Source organism: Myotis daubentonii, chromosome 6, assembly GCF_963259705.1.
Source record: "Myotis daubentonii chromosome 6, mMyoDau2.1, whole genome shotgun sequence".
Classification (NCBI taxonomy): Eukaryota; Metazoa; Chordata; class Mammalia; order Chiroptera; family Vespertilionidae; genus Myotis; species Myotis daubentonii.
In genome coordinates, this window is record NC_081845.1 from 86,955,493 (window position 1) to 86,965,689 (window position 10,197).

General features: G+C 63.4%; 1 protein-coding gene across 2 annotated transcripts in view; it reads left to right on the plus strand.

Annotated features, from left to right (window-relative positions):
• The window catches only part of C6H6orf132 (chromosome 6 C6orf132 homolog), a 31,129-nt gene extending 23,871 nt beyond the window's left edge, over positions 1–7,258 (plus strand). For both annotated transcript variants that reach the window (XM_059701688.1, XM_059701689.1), the window contains exons 4-5: positions 1,276–4,273; positions 4,847–7,258. In XM_059701688.1, the coding sequence (XP_059557671.1) occupies positions 1,276–4,273; positions 4,847–4,976 (3,128 nt within the window). In that variant the 3' untranslated portion in view covers positions 4,977–7,258. The remainder of the gene's footprint in view (positions 1–1,275; positions 4,274–4,846) is intronic.
• Positions 7,259–10,197: the final 2,939 nt, after the last annotated feature.

The window sequence follows — 10,197 nt, forward strand, 5'->3', positions numbered from 1 at the left end:
ATAAAACCGGAGTCCCCAGGCCTCTTGGCTACCGGCTGCAGAGGGTGGGGGCTGAGGAGGCCGGGGTGGGTGAGGCCTACAGGGGAGGATGGCCAGAACGGCACCAAGGGCAGCACAGAGTGGGAGAAAGAACCATGGAGTCAGGCAGACCTGGCTCTGAGTCCCAGGACCCTGCACATTCGCTTGGGCAAATCCCTTAGCCCCTGACACCTGTCCATCCCCTGCGCGCTGAGAAGGGCAGTCCCAGCGCTGTGGAGTAGGAACTCCTGGGTGGGATGTAAGTCACTTGTTGTCATACCTCTTGCTCAAAACCTCCAGCGACTTTCCATGCCACTCAGAGGGAAGGTTCTTGCCGGGACTGGCAGAATCTGGCCTCGCCAGGCTTCATGGCCTGCTTCCGCTCCTGGCTCACCCTCCTCCAGCCAGCTGCTCTCCTTGCCGCTCCTGCAACGCCCAGGCAGGTCTCCGCCCCAGAGTCTTCACACTGCACTTCCTCTGCCTAGACTGCTCCCCTCCTGGGCCTCCGGCAGCTCTCTCCCCAGGCCTGCCCTCTGTGCTCGAATGTCATCTTCTCAGGGAGGCCTTCTCTGATCACCCTATTCACACCGCACTCCAGCTCCCTCCTGGGTTTCCCCCTCATGTTACCCCTCCCAATGTGGTAATAATGTACTGCTGGTCTGTCTCATTGTCCCATTGAAACACAAGGTCCAGCAACCGAAGTACATGCCCTTGACTGGAATCGAACCCAGGACCCTTCAGTCCATAAGCCGACGCTCTATCCACTGAGCCAAACCAGTCAGGGCTATGCCCATTTTAGGGAGGCTAAAACTGAGGCTTGGCAAGGTTAATTAGTGTGTCCAAGGTCACACATCTGGTAAGTGGTAGGACTGGGATCTGAACCCTGGTCTTCCTGGTTTTGTAAGAAATAGATAGTGCCCTGAGAGTGGGTAACTGAAGAGAGTTCAGTAAAGGGGTGAGACACCAGAGTGTGAGCAGGGCAGGGAAGGGCGGGATGTGACTCTCCAGAGCAAACGGAGAATATGCAGCACAGTCCCCAGAGGCCGGGCCAGGACCGCAGGCGCCCTTCCCTCCAGGGGACAAGGTCACTCCCAGGACAGCTCGGGAGACATTGCTGCTCCCTCACTTGGTGCTCAAGAGGGAAGGCATGATCCCAGCCAGTTACTACCTAGGTTGCCACCTGTGCCCTGGGCACACAGAGATGGCCGGAGCTGGTCGGCCTCATGCCTCCTCATCTTTGTCTCTCCCTCCTTCCAGGTACCAGCTCACTAGCCAATGGCAACCTCCGGCTGTACAGCTCTGTGGGCGACCTCAGGCCTGGGCACTATGGCCAGGACCCATTCATCCCTCCCCCTCCCCCAGGCCCCGCCCCAGGGCCACCTCCAGGACCTCCCCCAGACACTTCGCCACCTCCAGGGGAGTCCCCGCCACCACCTCCACCTTCCATGGCTTCCTTGCCACCTGCCCTGCTGCTGGAACCCCCACCGCCACCCACCATGGCCCCTCCTCCACCCCCAGTATCAGGGACCCTGTCCCCCCCAACCACACCCACCCCTCCTGATTTCATTCCCCCTGCCCCGCCCTTGGCCTTTGTAGCCCCACCCCCACCCCCTATGCCGGCCCCAGCACCCCCAGCTCCAGTGTCTCCCTACTCTACGAGGACTCACCTCTTTCCCCCTGCGGGTGTCACCAAATGGAAATCAGAGGTAACACTGAATGGCAAGCAGCCAGAGGCCCCCAGAGCCAGCCCCCCCAGGAGCCCTGCTGAGCCAAAGGGGAGCCCCCTGGGACCTAAACCAGAGTCCCACCTCACCTTCCCCCGTTCATACAAGGTGCCTCCCCCAACCCCAGTCAGAACCTCGTCCATCCCAGTGCAGGAAGCACCCGGGGCTCCTGCAGAGGGAGAAGGGGCCACCCAGAAGGCCCCCAGCCGACTCCCACTGCCCCCCAGCTTCCACATCCGCCCCGCATCCCAGGTCTACCCGGATAGGGCCCCCGAACCAGATGGCCTCGGGGAGCTCCGCACGGAGGCACCTGCCAGCCCCAGCCTGAGCCAGCCCCAGACCAGGACAAGGGAGCAAGCTGAGACTCCACCCCCAGCCTCTCCCCTGCCCCGCCCCACACCCCAGCCCCCTCCCCCAGCACCCCCGCTCCCTCCCCCAGCACCCCCTCTCCCCCCAGCTGCCCCTCCTTTGCCCTCTGCTGAGAAGGCAACCCCTCCACCTGCTAGGTTTATGAAAAGCCCCAAATCCAGCTCTCCTGCTCCCAAACCCAAACCCAGCCCCCCCAGCCCAGAGGACACAGGCTCTTCAGAGAACACAGCCTCTTCAGAGCCCGTGGACTGGCGGGACCCCAGCCAGATGGCACAGCTTCGGAGCGAGCTGGCAGCCTACCTCTTTGGCTCCAAGAGAGAGGACCGAGGCACCAGTCACAGGCCAGGCCCGAGGGCGGCCTCTCCAGGAAAGGAGGGCAGGAAGGGCCCCGGCCTGCCGGAGAAGGAGATCCCCCCAAGTGATCCTGAGAAGAGTCCCCGCCCAGACAGAGAGGCCCCCGCCAGCCTGCCCCTGCCCCTGCCCCCTGCAGACTACGCCCCCCAGGACTCTCCGATGCTCAGTGTCCAGCAGATCCGGAGTGAGCTGGAGGCGCGGCTTTCGGCTTTCGCGGAGAAGGACCCCAAGCCCAGCATCGGGTCTCTGCCCCCCAAGCCTCGGCTAGAAGCGGGGAGAGTCTTTGAAAACAGAGCTGCTAATGGCCAGTGCTCCAAGCCCGTGGCCAAGAACACGCCACCACTCTCCGCCGCCGCCCAGCCAACCACAGCGCACCAGTCCAAGGCCATGCCTGGGCCAGCCACACCACCCAAATCCACACCTGCTGCAGCCGCGAGAGGGCCAGGCACACCACCCACAGCCACCACCCTGCCCGCCGCATCATTCCCAATGACAGAGAAGAAACTGGCCCCAGCCGAGCAGAGGAAGAAACCAGAACCCCAAGAATTCGCAGCGCCTTCCCAGCCAGAGGCAGAAGGGCGCCCCTCGGAGGCCAGGAAGCCTACACAGGGAGCCCTGTCCCCTCCAGCCCTCCCACCAAAGATGTCCCCTGGGAGAGAAGAGGTGACCTGTCTCTACAAACCCCATCGCAGCCAGAACAGCAGCCAGAACAGCCCCAGCCGCGAGGTTGCCGTGGTGATGCCCACCATGGCCAGAGGAGCGGCTGCGGGGTCAGGGGAGGCTGTGGAGGTGGCGGAGCCCCAGGGGCTGCCAGCCAAAGCCCCAGCCCCTGCCCAGCCTGCAGACGAACTCCTCAGGCACCCGGTGACCGGGGAGGTGGTGGAGCGGGGCTCCCCCATGGCCCTGCTCCTGGCAGCCAGGCAGAGGGCACAGAAGGGGCGGTCTCGAGGGGCCGGCCTGGCTCTGTCCTCCCTGCCCGGGAGTCTCCGAGGGCAGCCCCAGGCAGGCTCCGACAGCATCTTCCTTAGGAATGGCCAGCCCAACTCCTTCACGGTGGTCCCCAAGCCACCCTCAGAGCCTGAGAAGGACCCCCAGCCCCCCGCCTCTGCACAGCCCCGTCCGTGGAAGGCCCAGCTGGGCAGAGAGCCGGAGGACACAGAGCCCAGCCGAGGGCACAGCTGGACCAAGGCGGAGCCCCAGGCCCCTGTGGCCTGGGACCGGCCCGCCTCCTCCAACCTCCCCCAGGGCCGCGCGCTGCCCAAGTCCTTCTCGTCCCCTTCCTCTCCCTCCTGCAAGAGGGAGGAGGAGGAGTTCAGCTTCGAGGTCATCCCGCCCCCGCCCGAGTTCAGCAATGACCCTGAGCCTCGAGCCCTCCAGTACCTGGGCCGCCGGGCCTCCCCTCCCCGGAACCGGTTCTCGGACTTGGGGCAGGCCCTGGACGCGCGCCTCCTGGCGGGCGAGCTCTACTCGGGGGCCAGGGGCCTGCAGCGCTTCTCGGGCGGGGGGCGCTCGCTCATCAAGAAGCGCCTGTACGTCGGGGAGCCTCACCGCAGCCCCGCGCCGTCCCGCGGCGGCTCAGGCCGCAGCCTGAGCACCCCCAACTGCTTCGGCCCGCAGCCCGGGGGGCCCTTCGGAGCGCCCGGAGGCCCGGAGATGCGGCGCGTCAACTCGGCGGGCCGCGCGCCCCCCGGCGGCCTGCGCGCACGGAGGATGTCCCTGGAGGGCTCCACCCGCGGAGACGCCAAGTACAAAGCGCCCGGCCAAGCGCCGGGTGGCGGCGACCACGTTCTCGCCTCTGCTACGGGCAGGTGAGCTGGGGGCTGGGGCGATGGAGGGCGATGGAGGGCGATGGAGGGAGCGCCGGTGGGCAGCCAGGGGCGGTAGAGGCCCCCGTGGACCGGGCCTTGGGACACATCTGGTGTTCTACCCTCCGGCTTTCAGGGCCCAGAGAAGGGGAGGGAGGCTCACTTTACCTGCAGGGGGCGCTCCCCTCACCTGCTTCCTCATCTCCCTTGATCTGCTTCCCCCACTTCTCTCGCCCTCTTCCCCCTTCCTCCCTCCCCGGCCCCCCTGCCCCGAGTCCCAGGGCTCCAGGCCAAGGGCCGGAGGGAGGTCTGAGTGGTGCTTGGAGGCCGATTTCCCCACCACACAGAAGATCCAGAGCCGGGCTGGGCGCCACGGGTTCTGCGGGGAAGGGATTAGGTAGTGTTATGTGGCCACAGGGCCTGGACTGGAGGGGGAGGCCTGGGTTGGTGAAGCCCAGGGCACGTGGGGCAGAAACCGTAGCGCTTAGCGGCATCTCCTCTGTGCCCTGGGGACAAGGGAGCTGTTGGTTAACCAGCTGCAAAGACTCACCTCATTTCTCTTCTGCGCCCCACCAGGTCTCCCCGCGGCACCCCCCACTATGGAAGCCCCATCAACACGTTCACCGTGAGGCCTGGGACCCGCCATCCCATCTCCTACGCCTACCCAGGGGCCCATCCAGGGGCCCATCGGAATGCCCTGTCCTGAGCCCCCCGGGGGGACGGGCCTGGCAGCTCTCCTCCGAGGGGTCGATCTGGGCACTGGTTTTCGTGGGGGTGGGAGGGGCGCAGCCGGACTCAGACACAGAGGAGCCTCTGTTCCCGGAAGACAGAGAGATGGACAAGACAGAGAGACGGACAGCCAGCAAGAAGCAGTGGCCAGAGGAAGATCCGAGTGGGCCTCTGTTTCCCAGGGAGCTGTGGACGGCCTGGGGATGGGGGGGAGGGGAAGGAGGGAGGAGAGGAGGCGGCTCCCAGGGCCTGGAGCACGGCTTTCTGCTATCTGGCACCATCTGCCTGAGTAAGGCTCGTTTAAAGCAGTTTTGCAGGCAGGGCCTACTGAGCAGGTTCTAAAAACAAGGGGCGGGCATTAAACCTGAAGGGGACTGGTCTGGGGTGGCTGTGGTTGCTGTCAGGCCCTCAGGAAGGGCTTGGCGGGTGGGGGTGCGGGCAGCACAGGCTGCTCTCTCCAGCCTCCATCAGTTGCCACCCTGGAGCTGATTCCTGGGGCTCCTAGCATAGGAGGTGGGACCGGGAATGTGCCTACACAGCATGTGGAGAAGGTGCCAGGCCGTGCTGTGCACTGATTGGCCGAGGGAAGGGTCCCGGGGAGTTGATGGTTCATTCCTCTCTGGCCCTGGCCTTCAGCTCTCGGGAGCCCTAACGGAAGAAGCCTGGGCAAGTCCGGGTTGGGAGACAGAGAATGAAGGCTGACTTTTCTACTTGTTCCCGGGCGCCGTGATTTGGAGATGGGGCTCCAGGAGCCAGAAGGCCGGGGGCTCAACACCAAAAGCCTTACCTAGCCGAGTCCTTCCAGGGGTTTGGAGGGGGCATCGTTCCCAGCTCCTCCTCCCAACCCCCATGCTACAGGTCCCCGATATTAGTGAGGCCTTAAAATGTGTCCCCACAATGCTGTGAGGTGCTGGAGAGTGGGAGGTGGCAGAGAGGGGAGATGTGATCTGAGAGATCTGTGCCAACAGGCATGTTTCGGAAAGTCAAGAGCGGTGGGGCTGGGCCGGTCCAGAGCAGGGACCCCTCGGTAGGGCGGCCATGAGCAGTCCTGGTGTGTGCCTGGGCTCCAGTGAATCAGACCCCCTTCCGCTCTCATTAAAGTCCTGGTGTGGATGATACGTGGTCACCAAACACGTCAGGAAGCAGCGATCCTCGGTCTGTCCTCCCTGCCTTGCTGGGCCGGATTCCTGGGACCAGGCCGAGGCAGCCTGCCTGGTGAGGAGGGAGGGCAGGGAGGGGCCCACCGCAGAGGTGCAAGCCTGGCGTGGGCAGCAAGGAAGCGGCTCCTTTTGGGGAAGGATGGTGGACCTCTGTGATTTGTGGTGACCTGCGAGGTGCCAGTTTATGGGGACAGCAGGTGAGCCACTCCAGGGAAGGAGTGCAGGAGAGAACAGGCACCCTCATGGGCAGGACCTTGTGTTCAAGAAGCGAACACCGCCCGGCACTGTCACTGGCTCTGTATGTATGTGTCTTCCCTGTACATGTTTTATAAGAGCCCCTAATTTATCTGCTGTGTGAGGGCTGAGGGGTGGGGCATGGGCTCCCAGCTGTAGCTTGCTCCGGGTGGGTGGGAAGGACAGGTTCTCGCGTGGCTTGAGAAATGCACAGGCCAGTGGGGCCTGGCCTCCTGCAGGTTGGTGACTCGGAGCTCACAGGGCGCGAGGAGAGGTTGGGAGAGCTGGGAGGGAAGGCTGAGCACAGGGTGGTGGCTGCACTGACGGGTGAGCCATTCCGCTGGACCCAAACGCTCTCTCTGACCCTTCGGTTCTCTTGTTCTCCAAATCCATCAGGGGGAGGAGCCGAGCTGAAGCCTGGCGATAACCAGCTGTCCTCCAGCAAGTCTCTGGCTCTCTCCACCGTGGTTCCTTCTGTGCTCCAGGCATGACCATGATAGCTACCTCATAAGGCTGTTGTGAAGACGGGAGACAGTCCTGAGTTCATTTAACAAGTACTGGAGTGACCACCAGGGGCTGGCACTGTGCTTAGCATGAGGGACAGCAGTCAGTACACTGACTGACTCCTGCCTGCCCATGGCAAGATTGTAGCCGGGTGGAGGAGAGGGGATGAAAGGAGCACACAGGAAGGAACAGGGAACGCGAGGATAACTGGAAGGTGAGGGAGAGCAGTCGATTTAGTCTAGCCAGGCAGTCAGGCCTCCTGAAGGGGTGACATTTATGCCGATGTCGGCAAAGCATCCAGCACATGCCTGGCTCTTGGTAGTTGCTCAATAAATTGCATCTTTGGGTGGTGACGACTTCACGCCTGTGTGTGGCCTTTCCGTTCCCATGAAGCTTCGACATGGCATCTTCCGCTTTTCCAAAAGTGGCAACGGGAACCAGAGAATCCCCAGATGGCGTCGGGGCCAGGGTTTGTCTCCTCCTTGGAGCCCTTTCTGGGAAGGGGGGTTTGTTGGGAAAGGGAAACTGGGAAGATGCCTCATTGACTCAGCTCCCAGGAAGCATCTCCTAGACCTGGCCCCCCCGAGCCCCCCCAAATCCTAGGGCTTCCTCGTTCTCCCGTCCCACCATCCCCCACCCTCCGCTGTGATGTCCTTATCCTGGTAACAGCGTGAGGACTTGGGGCTCCCCCTCTGGCTGCTCTCCCTTCCCCTCACCTGATCTGGAGGGGCAGCAGGGAGGAGTGGAGGATGGGGGACCAGGGTCCCAGGTCTGGCTCTGCCTCTGACAAACTGTAGAAGCTTGGGTCTCAGCTAACTCACCTCAGAAGACCCTGTGTGTGGGTCCAGTCCTCTCTAAGAGCTATGGCTCCCACCCAGAAAGATGCCCTCACAGGCATTTTACACGTAATTCAGGCACTCGACAGAGCCTCCCAAAACGGGGCTCCGGGGCCTCACGTTGAAACTGATGCAACGGTGGTTGTGGTAACCCCCAATACATACCTCGACAGCTTGGAAAGGTCACTCATTCTCGCGTTTGTTCGTGACAATCCTCTAAAACGTGCTGGGCCTGTGACGCCCCTCATTCCATGTTGCTGGTGAGAAAATTAAGGCTCCGAGGCGAGAAGTGAACTGTGCAGAGGAGCCCGCCTGACTCCACTGCATCCTTCGTCACAGCTGCCTCCCTTGAAGCTGGTCCGTTCTCTGCCATTCACCCCTCTCCCCACCAGCCCTCCCCCCACATTTCATATCTTCCTGTCACAGTGGGGGGGGGGGGGGAGGATGCAGCTCGGAGGAGGGTAAAGCCAATAGAAAAGGTGAATGAGGGTGGTAGGTGCAGGATGGGCCACCTGGATCAGGTTGCCCACACCTTGGTTTCTGGGGCCTCCTCCCTGCTCCCTGGGCGTGGCCCAGCCCAGCCCAAAGCAGGGGTGGGGGTGGGTGCGGGCAGGCTGTGCGGGAAGCCGGGGCCTGCAGTCAGCAATGCGCGAAGGGCCCTGTCCTCAGGACAGGAGCACAGCTTTCCCCGGCCCCACTTATTTAAGCAGAGGCTCCCTCTCACTCCCCGAGAGCCTCCAGCTCCTGTGGGAAGGAGGCCTGCAGCCTCCAGCAGGCCTGCCCCTGCCTGCCCACCCCGCCCCCAGCCGCCTGTGGCCGCTTTCATCTCTGCAGCTCAAAGGTGAATCTGGCTGATCTGGCGTCCCATCACTAGGCAGCCGCCCGGGATGGGTGGCCACTGACACAGGCTGAGAGCCCGGCCTCCTCCCTCCAGAGCCCCAGGGAAGGCCGGCTGCTGCAGACCCGCTGCTGGGCCGCGGGCCGGGAAGGGAGAGAAGGTGCCGTTCTGAGGAAGGGGTGGACACAAGGTCCTGCGTTCCGAAAGCTCCCACATGTACAGGCTCCTCAGGGCCCCTGCCCAGGTCTCTGGCCATGCCTCCTGCCGCTCCTGGAGAATTGTTCTCTGACCCCCTCTGCCTTCCAGGCCGCTCCCCTCTCCACCCAGGGGTCTGGGCACCTGTCCTCGGTCTCCAGTCTCCGTCTTCTTTCTCTATAGTTTCTTCTTCTGAAGACTGAGTCCCACCCGCTCCGCACCTGCGCCAGCTGCACAGCCCTACCTTGGGAGTGCCCCCTGGACATTCCCCTGTGATGCCTGGCCAGCCACTCAAATCCAGCCTCTCCAAGGCATTGCCCTTCCCCTGGCTCCTTCTCACACAATTAATTGTGAGGCCCCACTACCCCCAAAGACTCATCCCGCAAAACACTTCTGCCTCCTCAAGGCCCAGCTTAGATCAAAGATCCGGCAAGAAGGCCCCCCACCCCACCCCCGCCCTGCCCTGCTCAGAGATCCTCCTTCCCCCACACCTCTGCACCACTTCCCCTCCGCTCTACCCCCACCCCCCAGTCTTCAGGTTCAGACCTTCCTCCCCGCCTCCTCCGCCACGTCAGCTCCTGTCAAAGGCTCCCACAGCCCCCAGGTCCTTTCCCCTTGGGGTACTTGCTCCCCTTCTCCCTCCCCCAGCTTGTAAGTTCCACAGCGCAGGGACTGCCTGTCTTATTCATCTCAGTATCCCCAGCATCTAGCGCTGCCGCTAGCACCAGGAGGTACTGAACGTGTGTTTGCTGAATGAATACATGTTAGTATTTATTCAAATATTGTTGAGCACTATTTAAGTTCCTTGAGGGCAAAGGTCACGTCTGCCGTGTGTAACTTGTCCTGGGTCCCTGCGTCCCTGCCGCCTGAGCCTTGCGCGTGCCTGCGCGGTGGGGCTATAACCAGCAGGTGGCGCTCTGCTCGCCGGTGCCTGACCTCCAGCTCAGCAGGTGGACTTCGGGGTCAGGGTCCCATCCAGCGGAGGCTGACGCTGCCCCTCCTGTGGTCCAGACACGGAGCCAAACGCTGTCCGGTGCACCAGTGATTCTCAGCACTGAGCTCTGGAGGACCTGTCAAACACGACGCCTGGGACCTGGCCCGAGCCCCGGAGTCAGTGGGTTTGGGGCGGGGCCCAAGAACCCAGGTTTCCAACCAGTCCCCAGGCGGGGCTGCCAGTCCTGATGGCCTAGGGACCACACTGTGAGAAGTGCTGCGCGCTGCATCCCGTTTGGCCCCACCCTGCCCCACCCGGCCCCACCCGCTCCCAGCTTACCCGGGAAGAAACGAAAGTGGGACGGCCGAGTGATCTGGCCGAGGCCTCCGCTGGAGCGGGGCGAGGAGCCCGACTGCGCGGCTGCCCTGCCCTCTGCCTCCGGGGCAGCGTGTCTGGCGGGGTGGGGGTGGCAGCGCCTCTCGCTCTGCCTGCCCGAC